The 26,350-nt window shown below is 46.1% G+C and overlaps 1 protein-coding gene across 1 annotated transcript in view; it reads right to left on the bottom strand.

The window, feature by feature from the left end:
• Positions 1-8,901: 8,901 nt before the first annotated feature.
• The window catches only part of LTF (lactotransferrin), a 34,577-nt gene continuing 17,128 nt past the window's right edge, over positions 8,902-26,350 (bottom strand). The window contains exons 10-17 of the mRNA XM_005900896.3: positions 24,410-24,500; positions 22,124-22,171; positions 21,346-21,501; positions 19,293-19,434; positions 14,468-14,535; positions 12,363-12,547; positions 11,043-11,232; positions 8,902-9,491 (exon numbers count right to left, since the gene is read on the bottom strand). Coding sequence (XP_005900958.2) covers positions 9,457-9,491; positions 11,043-11,232; positions 12,363-12,547; positions 14,468-14,535; positions 19,293-19,434; positions 21,346-21,501; positions 22,124-22,171; positions 24,410-24,500 — 915 coding nt within the window. The 3' untranslated portion in view covers positions 8,902-9,456. The remainder of the gene's footprint in view (positions 9,492-11,042; positions 11,233-12,362; positions 12,548-14,467; positions 14,536-19,292; positions 19,435-21,345; positions 21,502-22,123; positions 22,172-24,409; positions 24,501-26,350) is intronic.

The raw sequence follows: 26,350 nt of genomic DNA, 5'->3' as shown, positions 1-26,350 counted from the left end.
TGGGACATTTGAGAGAAAGGCTGAAATCTCACAAGAAATCTCTTGTTCATCTCAATTCTATGTATTTGTGGGTATAAACGGAACAAGTTGCAAAATGGTAAACAACTGATACAGTGAATGAGAAAGCAATAAAATTTGAGGTTGAAAAAAAAACACAGGATGCCAGTTAATTTTGAAGTTTGGTTAAGCAACAAATACCCTTTTTTCTCCCCAAATGTTCTGGGGCCACATCAGCCCATCATCCTCCTTCCTAAGAGCTGCTCATCCTTTGCTGGTCTCAGGCTCCCCCACCAAGCTGGAATTTCAGTAAGACTTTGTCGTTGTTGTTTACCAACTGCCTTCACAGACATATCTGCACCACAGAAAAGTCAAAGAAAACTGAGAATCATCAGCTTCAGTTTACAAGTGTGGAAACTGAGAATTAAATCACACAGCTCTCAGGGGTCAGAATCTGGGCTTGACATTTTCTGATATCAAATCTTATGCTCCTTCCTCTCCTCCACCCAGTACTTCCTGGTTAGTCTCTAGAGCTTGGTTTATAGAGTGAGTTCCTGTATATAACTGCACCAGATTTTTTACAATATACCAAGTGATTGGGGGAAGGCGGGTCTGAGGATTGCCGGTCCTGTCAACCACCCATTTACGGACGCTGAGAAAAGCAGAGTTCTCCAAACCACCATTTCTGGCACATCTAACAGAAGAAAATCTTTGATCTAAATTTCAGACTCCAAATCCTTTGATCTTTCCCTGGGATGTGGCCTTTAGCTATGACTAGGGCCATTAGTCACATCCCTAGAGCCCCCTGCCGTGCCTGCTTGGAGAGAGGGTAGGAAGGGGTGTCTCTCTCTTCCAGTGGGACCCAACACAGGCCACCTAGCCTCCCTGACCTTCAGATAACTGGGAATAAGACTCCTCCCCAGGCAGGGTTGATGGCCAGGATGAGGGCTTAGTGAGCAACACGGTGACTGGCCCACTGGATGCTGCCACACAGCACTTTTCCTCACAACCTCCACAGACGCTGCCTGAACCTTGATGGTGTTTGAATTTCAGTTCTCATGGGCCTCCTCCTCCCCATATAAGCCTCCTGCAACTGCCAGGTAAATGACTATGTTTAACAAAAGGATCTGGGGACATGTGGCTCATCCCCACTTCTTTGTCTGAAGAGTAGTAGGGAGGATCAGACCATCTGGCTTGTATCGCCTATGACAATATGTATTTTCCTCTGCCCTCAACCACATGGTCAGCTCAACAGTTTTGCTGTGAGTCTGTGGACAGCCCTCCCCACCAAGCCCTCGCCCACACGCTACTTCAGGCGTCTGTCTTTGCAGCGCACCTGCCGCACACTTCCTGGGGGTGCACCCAGCTTGCTCACCATGGCTCAGGACCTTCCTCAGCTGCCCCGTGCAAACAGGCCGGCCCTCCTCTGCAAGCACACAACCCAAGTCCCCAAGTACACACCAGCTCTGTCTGACGATGATCTGCACACATACTCACTGTTTCCACTCTGTCTCTGAAAGACTCCAAGGCAGAGGTCAGGTTCATCTCCAAATGGACTAGAGGAGATGGGATGCAGTGACAGATGAGGAGGTGACCAAGAAAGACTCCAGCCAACACAGGTGCTGTTATTCCCACAGAGAGAAGTGACACTTATGCCCATGAAGGAAGGTAAGGAGGGGTTGACTACCAATGGGTAATGGGAACACTTCCTTAAAAAGAGGCTAAAGACATTACAGGGAAAATCTGAAAAATATGACTATGAACAACATATCAGATGCTATAGATTTATCATTTCAAGAGTAACAATAAAATTGGGATTATGTGGGACACTGTCCTTACTCTTAGAGAATGCATGCTCAAGAATTTAGGAATGATATGGCTGATTCATATTGATGTATGGCAGAAATCCACACAATATTGTAAAGCAATTATCCTCCAGTTAAAAATAATTTGTTTTAAAAAAATGCAAAAAAAAAACCAACTTAGGAATGAAATGTCACAGTGGTCACAACACACATTCAAATGATTTAATGTCTCACACACACACACACACACATCAGGTCATATAAAGGAAACGAGGAAGAAAACACATCAAAATGTTAACACCTGTCAGCTCCACATGGTGGGTATGTAGATGTCCACTGAGCCCTCTTTGACTCTCACTGCACAAAGGGAAATGTTCCTAAGATCAAGCTGAAGAGGAAAACTGATTTTTTTTTTAATTTTCTGGCCACGATGGGTCTTCGTTGCTGTCTGTGTGCTTTCTCTGGTTGCAGGGAGCACGGGCTGCTCTCCAGTTGTGGTGCATGGGCTTCTCACTGCAGTGGCTTCTCACCTGTGCTCAGCAGTGGCAGCTCCCTGGCTCTGGGCACAGGCTTAGTAGTTGAGGAACACAGACTCAGTTGCTCTGCAGCTTGTGGAACGTTCCTGGACCCGAGATGGATCTCATGAGTCCTGCACCAGCAGGTAGAGTCTTTACCACTGAGCCACGAGGTAAGCCCAGAAAACTAACTTTGATATTGTCTGGATAATATAGTGGCCAGAGGACAAAAGAACAAGCTGAGCTCGAAGGGCCTCAGAAGGCAGAAACAGAAAGCATCAGACCCTTATCGCCCTTCCACCCATGTCACAACTGTTGCAATTTTTGCGCTATCCTGGGCAGAATAGCTTGTCCCTTTCCTAACCCCATATTAGGAAGGGTATTTGTCCTGTTCTTCTCCCCCGTAAAAGGAAAGCATACATATGGTACCTAATTAGTAAATGATAGCAAGATTTCTATCCCATTCCCTTCCTTGTTCCCCGGCTAGAAAAGACAGGCAGATGACCCGTGTTAGTTGTCATTTCTTCCCTGAGCCTGCCCGCTGCGTCTATTAGACACACTCTATTTAATGAGTGCACTCTAATAAATTGTATTCTCCTCTCATTCTGCCTTTCTAGAAATTCTTTTCCAACCTGCACACAGACCACCACAGGTAAAAACAAAGAAAAAAGTATGATACCCTTCCCCAGGACAAATTTTAAAAGTCTCCTTTCTGGTCCCTCATGACTGGGGTGAGACTCAATCTGTTCGACAGTCAGAGAGAACAAGGCCCAGCCCCTCATTTCACCCACAAATAAAGCCGAGGCAAGAACAGTTAAGGGACTTACCTGAGGTCACACAGCAGCAGAGCTGGGCCTGGGCTCTAGATGTCCTGCTCACAGGCCACTTCTTTCCCACTCAGGACTGACTTGTAATTATTTCTGGAAACAACGCGGCGCTAAACTAGTCCAAATACGCTAAGGCTAACAGCTAACTCCCTGAGAGAGAATTATGCAGCCTCAGTCTGTTTCCCGACTTAAGAATACATGACGCTCCTCCTGACAGGAAGCTCCCGGCACCACACGGTAGGGGCTTTTCCCTCAAACTAAACCCACAAAACAAGGAAAGCAGCCAGAGGGAAAACCTTCGAGCCCTTGACATAATCTTAAAGGCCGTCAGAGAACTTTTGAGGCCTCTCGAGAATCTTCTAACCCTCGCGATAACCTTCCGGCCCTCTGCCGCGCAGTCCTTCCGTTGCCGCGCAGCCCTCCACGGAAGGACTGCGCAAGCGCAGGCGCAGACACTGGCAGCCACGTGGACTCTTGCGCGGTAGCGATAGTCCCAAAAGCACTGACCAAGCGCTGCAGCACCACGCTGCAGGTATCGGTGTGGTGGATAATTCGCTGCCCCAGAGCAGCTCTAGGCCCTTTCAACACGTGGTGCAGTGGAAACAAGAGTCGTCGTTGTTGTGCTTCTAGAGCACCTCCAGACACTTGTCCTGCTCGGCAGAGGCAGAGCCTAACTTGTAAGAGTAGATGGAAAGAGCCAGGGATGTTCCTACCACAGGACAAAGGGCGGCATCCAAAGGAACTGGCAAACTACAAGCCTTGGAACAAACCCAGCCTACCACCTGCTGTTTTGTTTGGCAGGGCACCTGTGCAAAGAATGGCTTTTACCTTTTTTTTTAATAGTTAGGAAAAAGTCAAAAGAATATTTCATGGCATGTGTAAGTCATATGAAATAAAGATTTCAGTATCCATTAACAAAGTTTTATTGGCATTGTAAATACGTGTTGCTAGTGGGCTTTTTTGCACTGTAATGGCTGAGTCCAGTGGTTGTGCGATGGTTTCTGGAACTCTCGTGGCTTCCTGCTGCCCCTTGGTGCCTTGCAAATCACAGTCAGGTGGTTATGATTCAGCAGCACTTCAAGTAGCAGACTGTGACGATGCGATACGACAATGGCATGTACATGTACAGGCACAATACGATATGACATGTACATGCAATCTTCAGCCTAGACTGACGGGGTGATAGGAGTGTCTTTTGTTATTCATAATAAACTTTATACCTGAGTTTCAGTCAGATCTGAGTGTATGCTGGTGAAGTAACTTTTGCTGCTTTCCTATGTAAGTTCAGCGTGGGAGCTGGTTCCCAGCACCAACTTGTAATTAGAGGATTGGATCTTTCAGCTCTACTTCCCAACCTCCAGGGATGGCAGAGTGGCTGAATAATCACCAGAGGTAAATGGCTTAATCAATTGTGTGTATGTTACAAAACTTCCATACAAACCCTATACTACGGGGTTCAGGGAGCTTCTTGGTTAGTGAACACATTCATGTGCTGGAAGAGAGGCACACCCCAACTCCACAGGGACAGAAAATCCTATGCTCTAGGCCCTTCCAGTCCTTAGCCTATGTACCTCTTTATCTGGCTATTCTGTATCTTTTATATGCTCCTTTAACGTAAATAGGTAACAATAAGTAAAGTGTTCCCCTGAATTCTATGAGTCATTATAGCAAATTATCAAACGTAAGGAGGAAGTTGTGGGAATCCTTGGTTTATAGCCAAGTTGGTCAAATGTATATGTAACCTGGGAACCCACTACTTGTGATTGGCATCTGAAGGAAGAGGGCAGTCTGGTGGGCCTGGGCCTTTAACCTGTGGTGAACTCTAAGTGGTTAGTGTCAGACTTGAAATGACTTACAGGAAACCCACAGTTGGTGCCCACAGAGAATTAGATAATTGTTTGGTGTAAGAAACCCACATATTTAGTATCCAAAATGGTTTGAGTAGACACATGCATACAGAACAGACTTGTGGTTGCCAATGGCAAGGGTGTGGTGGCAGGGATGAATTGCGACTTTGGGATTAGCAGATATAAACTGTTATCTATAGAATGGATAAACAACAAGGCCCTACTGTATAGCACAAGGAACTATATTCAAACTCCTTTGATAAACCATAATGGAAAAATTTTGTAAAATAATGTACATATATATATAACTGAATCACTTTGCTGTACAATAGAAATTGACACATCATAAATCAACTATATTTCAATATAAAAAAGTGTTGTCAGTAGACAAAACAGTTTCTCTTTACACACACAATGTAAATTTTAAAAAAATGTTTTCAGTAGACAGTTTCTTTTTATTACCAGTTCATATCCAGCATGTCAAAAATAAACAAAAAGTGAACTTCAAATGTCACTATGAATTGTGGATTATTTTGTTATCAAATTAGATGACAAAGCACTGTATTTATTACACAGTGAAACTGTCATTGTGCTAAAAGAATACAACATGTGTTGATATCTCCAGTCTAAGCATTCATTGCACTATTCCAAACTCAGAGGGAAAAAAAAATGATTAGGAAATTTAGAAATTTTAAAGTGAAATATCTCATCACAACAGAATTTCTTCAAGGGAATTCCCTGGCAATTCAGTGGTTAGAACTTGGCTCCTTCACTGCTATGGGCTGAGAATCAATTCCTGGTCAAGGAATTAAGCTCCAACAAGCTGTACAGTCCAGCCAAAACCAAAAAAAGAAAAAAAAATTTTTTTGTTCAGAACAAAAAATGAAATAAGGCTACAGGCAAAGTAAGTTTCTAAATAGCTCACTTGTTAACCAAGCAAGAAAAGCCTTTTAACTATGTTGAATTAAAGAAATCGTTTGATTGCAACTGCAAACAAATGTGTCCAGAGAAAATTAACTTATTTAAGACTGGTAGGGCTTCCCGGGTAGCTCAGTGGTAAAGAATCCGCCTGCCAGTGTAGAGGACACAGATTCAATCCCTCATCTGGGAAGCTCCCACATGCCACAGAGTAACTAAACCTGTGCACCACAAGTACTGAGCCTGTACTCTAGAGCCAGGGAACTGCAACTTCTGAAGTTCTCATGCCCTAGAGCCTGTGATCTACAACGGATGAGGCCACCACAATGAGAAGCCCAACACCGCAACTAGTGAAAAGCCCATGCAGCAACTAAGACTCAGCACAGCCAAAAATAAATAAATATTAAAAAAAAAAAAGACTGTTAATGTTTCATTGACAATTCTTGCTTACAGAGTTGAAGACATTGGGACCAATATCAATGGTCAAAACACAAGGCAGATGGTTCTGAATGGCTTTCCTTGGCTTTTGATGAGTAAACAGATGTTACAGACGCTGCATTGTCTTTCTGAGGAATTAGTGGTGTTTGAAGTGAGTAAATAATTAGCCTCCGTGAATAGTCTGCATGGTTAACTATAGACAAGAATATTTTCCAAAAAACTGAGGAAACACTAATTCAGTACAATCTGAAGTGGAATGTGCTAAAATGTATTACAATTGATGGTCGTTAATATCTATGTCAGGCAGAAAAAAGCTTAGAGTGGGAACCATGCAGAATGCAAGGCCATGAGCTTTCCTAGAAGATTTTAAGGAACTTGGGGGTTTCAGAAAGTAAAACCAGGGCCACCAAATAGAGTTCACACTCAATTCAGGGTTAGAGTGAAAGGATATGAGACCAAAGACCCCTCCCCCATACACACACAGTGATGCTATGACCTCCTGACTTGTTTTGGGGTGACGAAATAATGGAAATTATATGGCCTCTCCCAGGAGGAAGCTTTAAGAGTTATTGTGTCATGCCTCCAACTCTTTTATTTTCCCCTGTTTAAAAGCCAACATTCCCTAGGTGGGAGCTGATGGTTCAGCCTGGGTCTCAGAATAAAGAGATGAACAACAGAGTCTCTGATGACTCACGACAGGCATGAATGTGACCCATGACCCATGAATGTGGCTTTGTTATGTAAGGCACTGGGATGTTGATATAACTTAGCATGAGCTAATGGATACAGGGGCTTCCCTGATAGCTCAGTTGGTAAAGAATCTGCCTGCAATGCAGGAGATCTCAGTTCGATTCCTGGGTTGGGAAGATCCCCTGGAGAAGGGAAAAGCTGCCCACTCCAGTATTCTGGCCTGGAGAATTCCATGGACTATAGTCCATGGAGTCACAAGAGTCAGACGTGACTGAGCATCAATGGATACAGTGATGTTAGACTTTGAAACTTTATTTCAGCCAGAAAAGGGGATTTCATGGGCCTTTCATTCCACTTAAGTTATCTACTGATGCCCATGAGCCCTGGAGTCCATGCTCCACAAGAGAAGCCACTGCAGCAAGAAGCCGGTCACAACAACTAGAGAAAAGTCCTTCCAGAAACAAAGACCCAGTACAACGGACAGAATAATAAGAATAAATTTTAAAGATAAATTTTTAAAAATCTTAAAGGCAGAGAAAGGAAGGAGGAGGAGCAATAAGGAAGATCAGGAAACAGGGCTTCAAGGAACACGTGGTCCACAGGATCGGAGATGTAAGGGGCTCAGGGGAAGAGATGGGAACCCTACTAAGCTTCTGTCTTATTTCAGAATTCTTATTCACTTCAAGGGAGTGAATAGGTTAGAATCAAATTACAGTGAGGTGAAGAGAGAATGACCCAACCACCCACCCGACTTGCTGAAGGAAATGAAGGCAGCCCCCTCTGACCACACTTGAAAAAGCTTGGCTGAGAAAAGTAGGAATAAACCGATGACTAGAGGTTAACTGGAGAATGAGGACCGATAAAGCCAAGGGATAAATGCACAGTTATGCACAGTTAGTTTCCCCTTGTACCTCAGTGTACCTGGGGATTGGTTCCAAGACAAACCCAAGGATGCTCAAGTCCCTTATGTAAAATGATGTAGTATTTGCATACAACCTACGCATATCCCCCTGTACATGTTATCTTTTTTTTTTTCCTCCTATACATTTTAACCAGTCCATTCTAAAGGAGATCAGCCCTGGGATTTCTTTGGAAGGAATGATGCTAAAGCTGAAACTCCAGGACTTTGGCCACCTCATGCGAAGAGTTGACTCATTGGAAAAGACTCTGATGCTGGAAGGGATTGGGGGCAGGAGGAGAAGGGGACAACAGAGGATGAGATGGCTGGATGGCATCACTGACTCAATGGACGTGAGTCTGAGTGAACTCCGGGAGTTGATGATGGACAGGGAGGCCTGGCATGCTGCGATTCATGGGGTCGCAAAGAGTCGGACACGACTGAGCGACTGAACTGAACTGAACTGATACATTTTGAATCACCTCTAGGCCACTTATAACACCTAATACAATGTAAACGATATGTAAATAGTTGGCTGCTGCTGCTGCTAAGTCGCTTCAGTCCTGTCCGACACTGTGCGACCCCATAGACGGCAGCCCACCAGGCTCCCCTGTCCCTGGGATTCTCCAGGCAAGAACACTGGAGTGGGTTGCCATTTCCTTCTCTAATGCATGAAAGTGAAAAGTGAAAGTGAAGTCACTCAGTCGTGTCCGACTCTTAGTGACCCCATGAACTGCAGCCTACCAGGCTCCTCTGTCCATGGGATTTTCCAGGCAACAGTACTGGAGTGGGGTGCCATTGCCTTCTCATGGCAAATTCAAGTTTTGCATTCTAGAACTTTGTGAAATTTTTCAAATATTTTCAGTCCTCTGTTGGTTGAATTCAAGGGTGTGTAACCCAGGGACATGGAGGGCCCAATGTATTCCACATTTTCCCCTGCTTGTCTATATTTGTACATTTATTACACCTGATGCTATTTACTCAAAATACCAAATATTCATAAACCTTTTTGGCACCCACTTTCTTCCACTAATCACTTGATTCCTACTCTCTATTTCTTCCCCACCTTAGAAACAAACATATATGCACATACACACTCCAACATACACTTACACAGACAGCTATGTAACTGACCAACCAGGTGCCCTAGAGGAAAATAGTTCCTTGGCCTGACCTTAGATTCCAGACCATCAGACACCAAACACAAAACTGCAAGAAAGTGGGAGGCGGGTGCTACCTGGAAAACAGGGAAGGAAAGGTTCCACTGGGCAGATATTTGGTCAGACACGATTTCAGTATGACATTTGAGAGAAGATAATTGGCATTTTATAGGGAATGAAAATCAACAGCATTTCTAATTTTATTTCTTGCTAAAATGACAGCAGGGAATTGTAAATACTGATGAGCTTGGCAAAAATCCGACTTCAGGAAGGGAGAGGAAGGTCCCTCGCGCCTGGAGATTGGGGCTGAGAGCAGGGAGGAGCTGAGGCCCAGGGAGGCAGGCTAGCTTCTTTGCAGGCTTTACCTCATCAGGAAGGCGCAGGCTTCCAGAAGCGCTGTGGGACACAACGAAGCCAGAGATTCAGAAAAGGATTCCTTTTTTTTTTCTTGGAATCAATACATCAATCAAAGAAGACACTAAAACAGACTTCCCTCTGCCCTTCTTCCCCACTGTAGGTCAAAGCTTGCCATCCCCATATTTCCCAGTGACTCCTCCTGCTAAGAGCCGCAGGGCCCAAGGAAGCACACAGAAGCTCAGGTCTTCATTGAGCTTCGAGATTTCCTGCTCTGGCCTGAGTAACACGACCCCCACCCACTTGTCTCCAGGTGAACCAGCTGTCACACTCTCAAGTTCACATGGTCCTCAAATTTCTTTTGCGAGCAACTGATCATCTTCGTGCAAATCTGCCTGCAATAGTGTCTACCTACTCACTCACTCATTCATCCATGAATCCCTCCTGAGCACCTGCTTCGTACAAGTCTCTGTTAAGTGCTGGGGATTCAGCACAGACAGAGGAGCCCTGCCCTCCAGAGGCGCAGTCCTGAGCGGGCTGCTCTGAGAGTAGCCCTGCAGTGGGGTTTCTAAGTGTAGCCCTAGATCCACCTGCATCACAATTCCCCGAGATATCTGTGGATACAGCAGGGTTTCCCAGCCTTGGCGCTACTGACATTTGGGGCTGGGGAATTCATTGTGAAGGCTGTTCTGTGCTTTGTTTAGAAGCATCCCTGCTTCTACCCACAGATGCCAGCAGCACCCCCACCCCAAGTTATCAGAATTAAAAATACTTCCTGGCATTGCCAAATGCCTCAGGGGCAAAATCACCCTCGGCTGAAAACCACTGATGTAGAGATTCCCAGCCTTCCCCTCCCCCTGGACCACCGCACAAGCCCCACCAATGCCTCCAACTCCCCTGGGGAGGGACCAGGAACGGGAACCTGGATGACTCCAGTGCACAGAGGAGGTAGAACTCACTAAGATTTGGGAATTATTGCCGGAGCCTTACAACACTCTGCTATGTCTTCTAGACGTTTTAAAATTGTTGTCAATACATTCTCCTGGCTAAAATGGTTTTTGAGAATTTATATTCTCTATGGTTACTGTTTATGGTAACTTGCCTAGAAATCAGAATTTGCCGTTTCTCAATATACATGTATATACATGTGTACATACGTTTATATGCATTGGCAGGCAGGTTCTTTACCACTAGCACCACCTGGGAATCCCATGTATATACATACATACATATATTTATGTACATAGGTATATTTACATGCATAAATATATTTATAATTGCGATCAGCATTATAAAAATTTAGCATATTATCTACTGCTTTATTTTATTCTCTAATTCTTTCACTTTATCAATGACAGCATAATTTCCTGAGGTATTTGTTGTTCAGTCGCTCAGTCATGTCCAGCTCTTTGCAACCCCATGGACTGCAGCATGCCAGGCCTCCCTGTCCTTCACCATCTCCATCTCTGAGGTGCAGAGACATTGTATTGCCTTAACGTTTTTAAACCCACATCACCCCTAAAATGTTTGACCCTCCAACTTTGACCTTCATGCAAGACGCTTTCTCAGTGATGTTATTTATATTCCACTTACGGGAGGTTGAGCATTTTTTCAGGTTGGCAATGGCCGTGACATACTCTGTCCCCAAATATTCTTCATACGTTGGTCTGCCTCCAAGTTTGGCCAGACACTCAGTGTTGTCATTGAACAGAAGGTTTTTGGTTTCAGATTTGAACAAACAAAACTTGTCCGGGCAGTTTTTTCCATTTTTCCCAAACAGAGCCTATGTCAGAAGGGCAGACAGTAAGAGACCAGCTGAGGAAAAGAGGAGAGATTATGGACTTGGGAGGCAATCTCTGCTGTGCAGGATCAGCTGCAGGAAGACCGTGGGGCAAAAGGAGCTGAGTTCTAGAATCGATCTACTGCCCTGGCTGAGCCTTCCCCTGCGCTGTGTCCCCCTGCTCCAGGCTCCAGGCCAGTGCCCAGGCACCTCACCACTTCTGATCTCACCTCCCACCATCTTGCCTTGCTTCTTAAATCTGTGGCCTCCGCCCTCAGAACTTCTTATGAGTGACTAGGTACCAGATGAGGAGTTTGAGATCCGTCCTCAAGGTTAATCACCTCTAACATTCTAATAGGCCAGCTCTCCCAGAGGGGCAGTCTGCATGGGAAATCCTCTCTGCCACAGACCAGGTCATTGCCTTGGGCGGGTTACCCAGCCTCCCCTGACCATGGTTCCTCTTTTGTGCCCAGGGCTCCTCCAGAGGTGAGCTGCAAGGACCAAGCACCTTCATGGTGGCAGACCTCTTATCAGCACCTGTGACTATGCATAGTGGGAGCTCCAGACATGCAGGTAATGGGGCCTATTTTTACATCCTAGGGTCACTGTCTTTAGAGCACATCTGAAAAAAAACATGCTGTTTTAACACAGAACTAGACAAGCTAATAGAAAAATTCCAGACTTTAAGGAAATTATAGGATTTCTTTCAAATGTCTTCACATAGATAGCCTTAAATCTATAGAGGTTCTGGGTCAGCTGTTTTTAGAGATTACAAATGCAGGGGCCTTGTCAGAGAACATTGCCCAGCCAGCCCAGGCTCTGGAGACATCAGCAGAAGAAACTCAACTCTCTACCTGGCTATGAAAGGAAGGCTCAGTCGCCTCCCTCATTTGCCAGAAGAACAACAGGAGGCTCAAGGAGAGACAGCCTCTCCTGGCTGGGCAGTGAGCACACGTCCAGGGGCCTGAGACTCGGGGCAGCCCCACAGTGTGGACAAATACTGTCATCTCCAGCTTCAAGCAGGGGCACGAGGAAGAATGGCTGGAGATAAGCAGATCCGCTGAGCTCTGTGGTTGCTCACCTGAGGGGAGCCCCTGCAGGTAAGCACAGGCAGGAGGCCCTGTGATCCTTACCTGCTGGTGGAGCAGCACCTGTTCCACGTGTGCTGCCCTATCACTCCGAGACACCACAGCGTGATTCGGGGCCACCGCCAGGTGGCAGCTCTGAGCCTCCGTCACAGGCTTCCTGGTGCCATCGAGGCAGAGCAACCTGAAGTCCTCACGATTCAAGTTCTTAGCCCAGTCTGCAGTGCTCTCTCCTGGAGACAGAGAGAAGGCTGCATCAGCCAAGGCTGCCCGGCTGAGTCAAAGCCTCCTTTCTGGGGCTGTGACCACCCACCGGCCTCTTGAAATGCACACACGTGAAGGAGAACAAATAAAGCTCCTCAAGTTATACAGACTTCAAACGTATCAAATACCAGTGCTCACGATGGAGTCTTACTCAGCAACAAGAAGAAGCCAAGTTCTAACACATGCTACCACGTGGATGAAAACATGATGCAAAATAAGACAAGCCAATCACAGAAGACCACTTATCATAGGATTCCATTTCTGTGAAATGCCCACAATAGGCAAGACAGAAAGTGAATTGGTGGTTGCCAGCTCTGGGGGTGTGGGGAAGGGACTGCTAACAGGGGCAGAGCTTTTTTAAGGGTTTTGTGAACATTCTCCAATTGTATTTTGTTGGCAACTGCACCACTCTGCGAATGTGCTGGAGATCACTGAATCAGACAGTCCGAATGGGTGGATTTTACAGTATGTAAATTGTATCTCCACAAAGCTGTTACATTGGAATGTGTATTATAAAAATATGGAAAATCCATATTTTCCAGCAAGTTCCAGAAATAGAAGTGCTGGTTTGTGTTCAAGAAGAAATTGTTTCCTTTCATACTCCAACGCTCTTAATGTAACTAGAAGAAGGATAGGAACTTCTCTTATGGGTTTATCAAATATATTTAAATCAATTTCAATAAAATACAGTTGCAAAATCCCAGAGAAACATAAAACTATACTCATCTGAGCCCTGGAGATCACTTAGATTCAAGGTTCCTGAATTCGAAATGCAGTTGTGTGCATGCCCGCCTGTGTGTATGCAAATCGCCTGTGTGTATGCAAATACGGCTTCCTGGTCACACAGCTGCTTCTCTCCTTTTGTCCTCTCCCCTCAAGAAAATACTTCCTCCAACCTCTTGGCTTTGTCTATTCGATACTCAGATCATCCCAAAATTTACATGTCTGGCCTCAGTTGCTCTCCCCAGGGACTTGAGGAAGCAGCGGCTAGGACTGTGGCTGTCACTGAAGGAGGGAGGTGGAAAGTTGAGGCAGGTCCTTCTCCAGGGGAGGAAGTAGTAGTTCCCTCTGGGTGGGGAGGCTGATGGGAGGTGAGCACAGAGGTGCAGTTTAGAAGGTAGCAAACTGCTGAGTCTTGAAGTTATCATTATTATTTTCACCAGAGGTCAGAAGAGAGAGTGGCTAGTTCTCTACTGGCTGGTGGATCTTCCCTTGATCATCCGCCTGTGATTTTGCCCTCATTCACTCCCCAAGAAGTCTCCCCACTGACAGTTCACAGGGGCTGAATGAAGCCTTCTACTTCCTTTTTAAAAAGGGGAAACTTTTACTTGCATATGTTCAATTTTTTTTTTTTTAAGTGTCATTCACTTTCAACTTCCAATTGGCTGAGACAGGCAGATAGCGTGCTTCTGTGGCTCAGAATCAAGGTCACCTCTGGAACTGACTGAGCCCCATTGCAACCATTGCCAAAAGTCCACCTGATCCTTACTGACCAGTTTCCTGACCCCGTATTATTAACAGGAAAAAATGCCTACCCCGGTACTCACTCCCTAGCGCCCTAACCAATCACCTAATGCCACCCTTCCAGCAGCAATTTTCGTCTCGAGGTTATAAAAGTTGGCTACTAACCCAGGAAAGAGTCAGTTCTCCCTTGAGCCTAGTTGCTGTTCCAACAGCATTTGGTCAACTATCCCTGGTCAGGAGGTCGGCCCGCTGTGCCTGCAGACCCTCATTATCTCTGCTCCTTGTTCTTATAAAGTCACTCCTTGCTGAAATACTTTGTGTCAGGAAATTCTTTTCCAACCCGCGCTGGGACTGCCACAACAGTAGGCTCTGTTGTGACGGCAAGGATCGTGCTCTGAAGGGGAAAGGAAAACACCTTTACCTACCATTCGTGTTCTCCCAGACTGTGTCGTTTTTCACAAAGGCAACGTCCCCAACGTCCTCAGCCAGGCACCTAAATTGTTCCAGAGAATCAAAACATTGCCAGAGAGGAAAAACTATTAGAATTTTCATAGCTATTTATAATACACATTCCAAAAACTGAAACATGGAAGCAAATAGAAAAAAGAAAGACAAATATGTCCAGGAACTTTAGAGTTTAAAATAGTAGCTTAAAGACTTCTGAGTACCTTCCCTCCTTGTAAAATGCCAATAACATGGCACGAATGAGATTTTCTTTTTTTTAAGCCACAAATCCATGAGTGAGAGGAAGGCAAGAGGGAAAGAGGGAAGATAATAATGTCATTTGGAAGTCAGAGATCAAATAGGTGAGCAGTAATTGACCCAACAGAGTAAAGAAAACTGTGACATAAATTGGACGCCCAAGTGTCCAACTTGGGTGGGGGACACCCAAGGAGAAAGCTGATGTGCACAGCAGAACTCCAGAAAAACTCAACATTTAGAAGTACGAGGTACCATGAAAGTAGCTGAGACCAGGAGGACTAAATAGAACCTATATACATGCAGTGTAAATACACATGTGCAACCAATGGATTAAAAGAAGACCCACATATATAACCTCTTGAAGTTTCAGAACACTGGAGGGAGATTGAAAAATAATTTTTACAACTATTGCTTATTTCTTTTATTTTTTAAAATCAAAAACTTTTCAAGAAAATAACTTTCAAAGCATTTTACATTGGGTGAAACCCCGAACTCATTTTTCCTAGAGAGTATTTTTCATTCATTGTTTAGTCTCTGAAATTTAGAGATAAATATGCATCCAATATGTCTGATTTATTTACTCTTCAAAAAAATATTCTTTGTGTAGATCTGTTTACTAAAACATCTCATGAGCTTTCTAAAACTTCTCTCTCAGAATCAGGAAGCCAAAAATAAACTGCTAAAAACTTAAAAACAATTTTCTTTTCAAGAAGAAAAAAATGTCATATACAAAGAATTAGGGAAGCAATGGCAACCCACTCCAGTACTCTTGCCTGGAAAATCCCATGGACAGAAGAGCCTCGTGAGCTGCAGTCCATGGGGTCACTAGGAGTCGAACACGACTGAGCATCTTCACTTTCACTTTTCACTTTCTTGCATTGGAGAAGGAAATGGCAACCCACTCCAGTGTTCTTTCGTGGAGAATCCCAGGGCCGGGGGAGCCTGGTGGGCTGCCGTCTATGGGGTCGTACAGAGTTGGACACGACTGAATCGACTTAGCAGCAGCAGCAGCAGCAGGAATCAAAAACCGCTATCAGCTTTCTCATCGGAAACTTTAGATTTAGAAGACAATAGATTGATGCTCTTAAATTTCTGAATTTGCTTATTTTCTTTCTATGTTACATTCTGCATAATTTTTTCATATACTTTCCACATCACTACTTCTCTTTTTAGCTACGTTTAATCTGCTAAATTGGTCAGCTGCACAGCTAACTTCAATCGCTGTACTTTTTTTCCTTTCTAGAAGTTCTATTTATTCCTTTTAAGAACACTAACCTGCTGCTTCTTCTGTTTTCCACTTCTGGCAACTTCTTCCCTGTGTGTTGGTTTAGCATTGCTATAGTTACTGCTTGTACTGTGTCTGGCTCATTATTATTCAAAGCGTATTTCTGAGCAGTCTTTGAGGCCTAACCTGAAGATTCTGTCTTCCAGACAGGTTCCTGGAGGAGTGATCTCGCTAGTCTAGGGTCACTTTTTTTGGAATTATGAGTTGAGAATTTCTGAACCATCCTAAGAGACATAAGTTGGAGCTACAAATTCATGTAAGAGCTGGCCCATGGTTTCACTTTTTCAGGGATGGTGTGTATTTTCCTCAGCATCTAGGCAACTTGAAGCCCTATGGGAGTGGAGGGGAAGCTACCTCTCGTCCACTCCTACCCTAAAGGTGTATGCAACCTCTGAGTGTAAGTTTGTCTCAGGACAAAGTGGCTCCACTTAGTTCCCCGAGTCCCTGTTCGCCTTAGATTTTAGTCTAATAATCCCTTGTTACTTTGTCAGTTATTCAATGCTCTTAGGAACATGTCTGTGTGTGTGTTTGTGCTGAATCCAACACTTTTCCTTGTTTTTCGTGGGACTGTTGATTAAACCAGTTAATGCTGCCATTTCCCAGATGTGGAAATCCTGCCAGAATTCCTAGGAACATTTTTTCTAGGCTACATTTACTTATTCAAACTATAAATCCCTTCAAGAGTGGGCTAAAGATGTTTTTAAACATGTAAATACTCAAAAACCAGCAACTCCTACTCACTCTTTCTCAAGAAGATATGTTCTGTCACAACAAAATCAAGAAAGCGAAAGATGCAGGATCCAAAAAACAAGTCCTTTAACAGGAAGTAAGACAATGGAAAATCCCAGAATGATGATTCAGAGGAATCTCAGGACCACAGATGTTCGGGGGGCCTAGAAAGGGCCAATCTAGACTGGGAAGGAGGGTGGAAACTTCAGATGCTACATTCGCAGGTAAATGATGAACCTGGGGCAGCACCCAGTCTGTTTATGCATAGGATGTTAGGAGATTTGTGCTACGAGTGCAAGGTTTGGGGATGAATGAGTGATTTTTTAAAAGCAGTATAGAAAGTTAAGCAAAGTTTAATAAGACACTTATCAACTCCAGAGTAAACTAAAACTTTGTACAGTAAGGGAAATATAATCGTATTATATCACATATTTAATATGAGACTAATATTTGCATATTCATAATAAAGTAAACCCTAAATATGGAGAAGGCAATGGCACCCCACTCCAGTACTCTTGCCTGGAAAATCCCATGGATTGAGGAGCCTGGTGGGCTGCAGTCCATGGGGTCGCTAAGAGTCAGACACGACTGAGCGACTTCACTTTCACTTTTCACTTTCATGCATTGGAGAAGGAAATGGCAACCCACTCCATGTTCTTGCCTGGAGAATCCCAGGGACGGGGGAGCCTGGTGGGCTGCCATCTATGGGGTCGCACAGAGTCGGACACAACTGAAGTGACTTAGCAGCAGCAAATACTTCATACTCTTGTTGGATACTAAAAGGAGGTGAAGCCTGTGGTTACGAGTGGAAGAGGCACAGGAGCAGTAACAGAGGCTAGGTTTTCTTCTTTCATAATAAAAAGTCAGCAGAAAATGGCTGGCATTTAAAAATTGAGAACCAGCAATATATGAGGATGTTAGAAACAGAGAGATGAACAGAACTTCCAGTTCCAACTTTCGAGTTGAGCAAAAGACAAAGCATTTCCTTCTAGTATAAATAGGAATTCTAAAGTGTATGTGTTTTCAGTGAAATAGTGCCTTACATAGGTTTGAAAAGGAAAACCTCATGGTTTTTTATCAGACAAGTTGTCTGTTCAGTATTTCTGAGTGGAATCACATCACAACTCTTCCATGTGCAAAAACTTAGCCCCTTAAAATTTTTTGTACATTCATGAAATATTTAATAAGTCACTCAGAGTATAGCAAAAGCTACTTTTATATCATCCCATCACTGGAGTGAGGGCTACTGAGTTTACGTTAAAAAAAATTCCAAGACCAGTTTGAGCAGTGTTTCTCAGGTACATGACGCCACCTAGTGGTGAAATATATTCTTGGTGAAAAGAGAAAAAATAAAGGATAGGGGAGAACTCTGCCCTTCAAACCCCTAACGGTATCACTCAGAAGTAACAGCTGCATGAATGGGATTGAAAAAACGAGGGCTGTGAAAAGATACTGTAATTCACTAAGTGTTTATAATTTGTGATTTCTGAGAACACTTTTGGTTTATTTTTCACTGCTGCTAAGTCGCTTCAGTCGTGTCTGACTCTGTGCGACCCCATAGACAGCAGCCCAACAGGCTCCCCCGTCCCTGGGATTCTCCAGGCAAGAACATTGGAGTGGGTTGCCATTTCCTTCTCCAATGCATGAAAGTGAAAAGTGAAAGTGAAGTCACTCAGTCATGCCCGACTCTTAGCGACCCCATGGACTGAAGCCCACCAGGCTCCTCCATCCATGGGATTTTCCAGGCAGGAGTACTGGAGTGGGGTGCCATTGCCTTGGAGAATAACTCTGCAACACTCTCTCTCTCTGCCATTTCTAAGGCCAAAATCAAAGAGAGCAGAAAAACGTGAGACATAACTACCTAGGCTGCGGGAGAAGGTGGCGCCTACGGGAAAGAGAATCTTCCCCATAAAACTGAGTTCCCGAAAGGACTTATACCTCAACCTCTCCCTCTCTGATTCTGAACATGCCACTGAGGTCCACTGAGATCAACCTTGGTTCCAGGACACAGGAAGGGGTCCAGCAGAGCTGAGGTCAGACAGCCCCGGGGTCAGCCTGATGGTGGGTGTTGTGGGAGGAGCCCTCCCCAGCCCGCCCATCAGCTGATCCCCAGGCTGCCCCCGACAGACCACATCGGGCCCCTTAGCAATGCAGTGCCAAAGACTTGCGGGCACAGCAGGGCGAAGGAGAGGGTGGGACGAACTGAGAGAGAAGCTCTGAAATGTAAACATCACCACGTGTGAAACAGAGAGTCGCTGTACCAGGCAGGGAGCTCAACTTGGTGCTCAGCGATATACAGGGGTGTTCCAGGGGGCAGGGGGCAACGAGGGAGGCCATGTGCGTATACTTCTGGTACTTACGGCTGATTTTCTATGGCAGAAGCCAACACAACATTGTTAAGCAGTCATCCTCCAATTCAAAATAAAGGAAATATATTTTACAAAGAGGAAAAAAAAAATGAAATGCGATGTGCCAAGATCCTGGAGGCTGAGGGCCAGGGCCCTGTCCTGATGAAGCCTGGCCACAGCACTCACCTGAAAGCCCCGTTATAGCCATAGTACTTCTCCTTAGTGTTGGGCACACACTTGTCCAGGCCCTGGTCATCGCCAGCACACAAGGCACAGAGTCTGGATTTCGGGTCAGCCCCAGGGGCACAGCTCTGACTAAAGAATTCATCTGCAGAGAAGAAACATGGGGAGCCAGCTCTTCCTACCTGTGTTAAGATTAAGTGGTCTCTGCCTAACAGGTGACAGATGTGGCTTGGTCTGACCAAGGCAGACAGAACACAGTCATTATAACACATAGTAACAAGTTACCACCAACCTGTGCACCAACAGGATTCAGCAAAACTTGAGACTATAGGCAACCTGACTGGGGCTGGAGAAGAGGGTCTATGACTGTACAAAGGGTTCCATCCTCGCAGCCTAGAGCAGGGGACTCAGCCTGATGAACTCCATGGCCATTGTATCAGAAGCTGCAAAATGTTCAGGTTGTGCTCTCCCCTTTTCCTCAGTAATAGGAACCCTGCTTTTTACCAGGGCACCTGGTACCCAGTAAAACAGAGATAAGTCTTATCAAACTGCAGCTAGTAAGCCATGTGGCCAGGCACTCACTCCTGAAATATGAGCGGGAGTATTGGGGGCCAGTGTCCTAACATCTTCAAAAGACAGTTGGCACACATGTTCTGCCCCTTCTCCTTCCCTTCCTTCATTCTGTATGTGGAAAGCAGAAGTGTGGGCTGGACCGCCAGATGTGACATGAGCCGTGAGTGACCTTGAGCATGGAAGTCACATACGTGTCAAAACAGCCAGATATTTGAAAGCCAGGTCCCTGATACCATGTTGCTGTCCTGTCAGCTCTGGACAAGCCACCTTTGGGCTTCACTCACGTGAGAGAGAAATAAGCCTCTATTCACTTCTACTGGGGGTTCTCTGCCCTTGCAGCTGAACCGAATCTGGACCAACTCATCATGCGATTTAGCCCACATTAAGAAGTTAGTGGGGGCTTCTCTGGTGGTAAACAATCCACCTGCCAATGCAGGAGACTCAGGCCCGATCCCTGGGTCAGGAAGATTCCCTCAAGAAGGAAATGGCAACCCACTCCAATATTCTTGCCTAGAGAAATCCCATGGACAGAGGAGCCTGGCAGGCTACAGTTAATGGGGTCTCAGAGTTGGACACCACTTAGCGACTGAACAACAACAAGGAGTTAACATGGATTAAAACAGGTTAAAGAGAGAGGAAATAAAAGCGACAAGGAAGCCCTGCCCCAGTGAGCAAACAGCGCCCCTTATCTGACTTGCGCATTCCCTGCCACTGGAAAAGCCACACCATGTTCCAAGCTCAGGAGATGCTGGGAGTGTCCCTCTGTGGTCCTGGCAGCTTCCCCACAGCTTGGAGGCAGCTGTGGGGTCAGAAAGAGCCACACCAGCGTGCACTCCTGGGGAGGAGCAGAGCCACATGAAAGCCTGCCAAGGCGGGATCGCAAAGACCCGTTCAAAATGCAGCAGGGCCCCACCGGAGAAGAGGCCTGCCCAGGACGTGGCCACAACGAGAACAGAGCACACACCTCCCCATCACCAGGCCCGGGGCAGGTAGGGTGTGGCTCCTGTGTGAGGCATGAGCACGGTGTGCAGTGGGGAGGGCAGGAGCGGGGAGGCTGAGGCAGAAGTCTGGAGGTCTTACTGGGTTTCCTCTGTAAGTCAGTTCTGTGTAGTAGCAGAAGACACCTTTTATGAGGAAGGCAGGTGGCTTTTCCCAAAGTAGGGAGCCAGCGCCTGGGAGGAATTTAGATCTGGAGCTCCAGGAGGTGGGAAAAAAAAAAAAAAAAGACTTCTGGACTTCTCAGTACCTGCATGCATTCTTAGCGTGCAGAGAGGCAGACGGACACTGCAGCTTTGTGCCTCCGTGTGGGGTGCACGGGGCGTGGGGCAGGTTGTATGAAGAAACTGAAGGAGGCAGCCACAGGGGACCGCTTACACCAAACGAGGCCTGTGGGCCGCAGCCAGCCTGCAAATCCCCGCCCCTCCCTGCCCTGACTTTCTCAGGGGACCCCAGCCTACCCCCACGACTGCCTCAGGACTCCTACCAAATGCGCAGGAGCCTGTCTGGTTGACGATCAGGCCCATGGGGATGTTCCAGCCTGCAGTCCTGTCCACGGCGGTGTGGCACGACTTCTTGTCTTTCAGAGAATTCCATGTGAGCCCCTCATTTGCCTTCTTGACAACTGCCACGGCAAGGTACCCTTGGACAGACAGAAGAGCAAGTCAACCTCCCAGGGCCTGGTCCATGGACGCTATTGCACAGAGCGCAACCCAGGCCCACAAAGGTTAAGAAGCATCGCTAGGCAACGATCCCCCCAGATGACTGGTCAGTGTCAAATAGACCAACACAGCTTAAGCTTAAGTGGGGTGCAGCTCCCCTCCTGGTAGCTCAAGCCTGGTAGACTCTGCTGCCGGCAAGTGTCACTCTCTACCGAAGCCGAGGAGGCACCAGCTCTGGAGGGTGGTGGGCTGGCTGGTGAACAGGGCATGGGATTTAGCACAAGGGACCCTGGCTCCGGCCAGGATCTGCACAGTATTATCCATGGCTATGAGTGAGATCTAGGGCTCTGCTTCCTCATCCGTACGAGATGGGGATGGGCCACCCCTCCTCCCCGTGCTCAGGACACAGTGAGGAACTCTAAGATTTCTCTGCCATGTGTGAGGGTCTATGTGAACGTGAATCCCAGCACTCTCATCTCTGAATGACTGGCATCTGCAAAAGAACTCACAGCTTCTATGGCTGCATCTCTGTGAGTTTTTTTTTTTAAGTTCCCAACCTCTCCTCCTCCAGGGACAAGAATGTACCCTTGACCCTGAACTCACCTTCCGTTGGTCTCAGCACACAATCTAGGCTACTGTGTTTGGAGGATTCTGAAAGAATAAAGAGAAGCAAAATGTCATTAAACACATCGTTTAGTGTGTTCATTTATTTTCCAAAGGTACCCACATATTGAAAAACGCATATTGGCATGGCTTTGTATACGTTTGTTTTCAACATAAATAAATGGCATTGTAGAATAGACTTCACTGTGTTTCTTCCTTTTCTGGTTTTTGTTTTCAGTTCAACCCAACGCTGTGTTTTTAAGTTCTTTTTTTAAACTGACGTGTAGTTGATTGACAGTGTCGTGTCGATCTTTGCCATATGGCAAAGTGACTCAGTTAAACACATATACACATTTGTCTTTTTATATTTGCTTCCATTATGGTTTATCCAGGAAACCAGACACAGTTTCCTGTACTGTACAGCAGGGCCTTGCTGTTTATCCGTTCTAAAAGTAACAGTTTGCGTCTACCAAGCCCGAACTCCCAGTCCGTGCCTCTCCCTGCTCCCACCCGCCTTGGCTACCAGTGTGCTCAGCATGTCTGTGAGTCTCTTTCTGTTTGTAGATAGGTTCATTTATGCCATATTTTAGACGCCACATGGAAGAGACATCATACGACATTTGCCCCAATACTGTGACTTTAAGTTCGAAGCGCCTTACTGTCGTATGGAACTCACTGAGCTGAGTTGTGGCTCCTGAGTTCACTGCTTCCATTGTGGTCATTGACATCTTCACACGTGTCTGGGGATGTACCCAGGGGTGGAACTGCTGAAACGAACGTCTGGACAGTTCAATCGACTATCTTTTTTTGTTTAAGCCACTTGGCAACTGCTTGGTGTTATTTGCAACCAAAGGACTCCTACCTAATCCCCACCGGTTGGAGGTGGGGGGCACCTGGCCTCCTCTGGTTCCCTGTGGAGAGGCGAAGGATAAAGTGGAATTGTTCACATCCTTGCAGCACTCTCCATCCATGCCTTTGGACTCTGGAATCGGCTTCTCCTTGGGAAAAGCTCTCATCACCCCCACTTCATGTGATGGATAATTTGAATGTAGGTGTTGCTTTATTGGAAAAACATTTTGTAACTAGTTTATAACATTATGTAAGTTTTATGAGTACTATACCTATTGTGTGTGTGTGTGCTCTTTGTGACCCATGGACTATAGCCCCCCAGGCTCCTCTGTCCATGAAATTTCCCAGGCAAGAATACTGGAGTGGGTTGTCATTTCCTCCTTCAGGGGATCTTCCTAACCCAGGGATCGAGCCCATGTCTCGACTCTCTCGCATTGGCAGGTGTATTCTTTATCACTGCGCCACTGGGGAAGCCCCTTACCTGCAGTTGCTCACCACCAAAACTTTAGTTTCCATCCATCACCTACCCCCATTACCCATTTCCCTCTCCCCCACATCTCTTTCCCTGTTTTCTTATCCACCACTCTGTTCCCGGAATCTGTGTATTTGTTTTTGCTTGATTTGGTTTATTCACTTAGTTTTTAACTATCCCACAGAGGAGTGAAATCAGAAGGTATCTGTCTTTCTCCACCTGAGAAATCACAAAGTTTTAAATCTCAGCAGTCCAGAATCAAATCCAAACAGACCATCCCAGCAGTTCCATGCAGCAGAAATGCATGTATGTGTTCACCAAAAGACAAGGATCCAGATGTTCACAGCAACTCTATCCACGGCAGCCAACCATTGGAAATTACCCAAATGCTTCCCCACAGTAGAATAAATAAGTAACTGCAGCGGAGTCACAACAGAATACTGCAAAACGAGATATAATGCTGAGCAAAAGACTTTTTAAAAGGTACCTGCTGTGCAACTCCTTTTACATCAAGCTCAAAGACGGGCAGAGCCGATTTGTGCCATTTGACGTCAGGAGTCGTTACCCTTGCTGGGGTAAGAGGGCTGGTGGACGCAAGAGGACTTGTGGAACCTGCTGTATCTCGCTGTGGGCACTAGAGCTTGGAGATGCACCAGTGTGTGAAATGTTCTTGAGTTGTACACTTAGGTGCACTTTTCAGTATGTATATTATAACTTACTAAAATCTTTTCAAAAATCAAAAAGAGGAAATCAGTCTGACAGAGGAGCATCTGTCAGTTCTCACCACACTAGGCCATGTGGTGAGACACACAGCCACTTTCATCTATTCTTTCTCCTGATTCTCCTGTTTGAACCTATCTGTCCATTTTAATGTCTCCGCATGACCCACCGAGTGGGGTTACTGCTCTCCACCCCACCCTCGAAGCCCAGAGGGAATAAGCCAGGGGGTACTCTTCTCCACTTACTCCGGTTCTCTGCCAGGACAGGCACCAGGCCACACTTGCCCGCAGTGTAGATATATCCTCCATCCAAGTTCAGGGCATCTGCTTCCCCTTTCTGCCAAGACAAAGCATATCTTCAGCACCACGGTGAGGCTATTTCCCACCCTGCCTGTCTTTACAGCTCTAAGAGAACGGACGTCAGGTGCCCAGTGAAGCAGCAGGATTGATGTGAACAGCCCGAGGCAACGCCACGTGCACCATTACTTCTGTACCGGTTGTGCACGCCTTTCACGCCGTCACGTCCACTGCAAAGACCGGGAACAGGCGGCCCGGTCGTGGCTGCTGTGGAGTCACTAAGACGTGAACGACTCTTTGCGACCCCATGGACTGTAGCCCACAGGCTCCTCTGTGTATGGGATCTCCAGGCAAGGATACTGGAGGGGGTTGCCATTTCCTCCTCCAAGGGGATCTTCTTGACCCAGGGATCGAACCCACGTCTCCTGCATTGGCAGGTGGATTCTTTACCCCCGGACTCGGAACAAAAACTCCTTCTGTACTTGGAGCACTGTTGGGATGTACTCCTGCACCAGCCTCCCTCACTGAGGACACAGGTGGGAATGGTTGGTCTTGTCTGGTCTCCACTCATTAGCACTACACTCAAAGTATTCAGCAAGTGAACAGAACCAATTAAATTCGCTCACCATCAGAATGAGCAAGCCCTCACTCCAGCACTGGAACATGGATTCAGCAAGACTGTGAAACTCCCTCTTTGACTGAAAACTTTTTTACAACTGTATTGAAGGTAATTAGAGATGTGGATGAAGATTTCTATTCAAGGCTGCACAGCACAGGGTTATTGATAACATCAAAATAAGGGGACAAAGAAGAATAGGGTCATGACTAAATTGTACCACATCCATATACAAGATATTCTGAAATATTTTTTTTTTTTTGGCCCCACCATGCAGCACATGGGATCTTCCCCAAACAGTGATCAAACCAAGGCCCCCTACAGGCCTTCCTGCACTCTTCACTACTGCTACTGCTGCTAAGTCATTTCAGTCGTGTCCAACTCTGTGCGACCCCATAGACGGCAGCCCACCAGGCTCTGCTGCCCCTGGGATTCTCCAGGCAAGAATAGTGGAGTGGGTTGCCATTTCCTTCTCCGATGCAGGAAAGTGAAAAGTGAAAGTGAAGTCGCTCAGTCATGTCCGACTCTTAGCGACCCCATGGACTGTAGCCCACCAGGCTCCTCCATCCATGGAATTTTCCAGGCAAGAGTACTGGCTACTAAGTCACTTCAGTCATGTTCGACTCTGTGCAACCCCATAGACGGCAGCCCACCAGGCTCCCCTGTCCCTGGGATTCTCCAGGCAAGAACAGTCACTGAAATAATTTTTTAAAGTGTTTTCAAAGCATATGTCACATGGGAAAATAGCCAAGATATACTGTTAAGTGAAAAGGACTCAAAACAACATAAGTGGAACAATCTACCACTGTTCTGAGGCTAAACTGAGATGAATTGATGAGTCCTTGGGTGAGGAATTAGTGAAACTCTTAACTATGTGCTAGGTGCTTTCCTGCTGGCTCAGAAGGTAAACAATCTGTCTGCAATGTGGGAGACTCGGATTCAAGCCCTGGTTCGGGAAGATCCCCTGGAGAAGGGCATGGCAACCCACTCCGGTATTCTTGCCTGGAGAATTCCATGGGCAGAGGAGGGCTACAGTCCATGGGGCCACAAGGAGTCAGACATGACTGAGTGACTAATACGCACTCAACTGTGGTAGCCCCGTGTGAGGCTCCATTGCTGTTTGGTTTTACATCACATCTTTCTAAATTTTCCAGATTACCTGCATTCATTGTGAGTTGTTCTTAAGATCAGAAGAGTGGGAAGTCCACAGCAGACACTCTGGAGGACAGAAAGCTCTGTCTGTCCCCACTCTGGGCAGGCAGCACGAGCAGCCC

Source organism: Bos mutus, chromosome 22 (genome assembly GCF_027580195.1).
Source record: "Bos mutus isolate GX-2022 chromosome 22, NWIPB_WYAK_1.1, whole genome shotgun sequence".
NCBI lineage: Eukaryota > Metazoa > Chordata > Mammalia > Artiodactyla > Bovidae > Bos > Bos mutus.
This window is presented reverse-complemented; position numbering and strand designations above follow the sequence as displayed.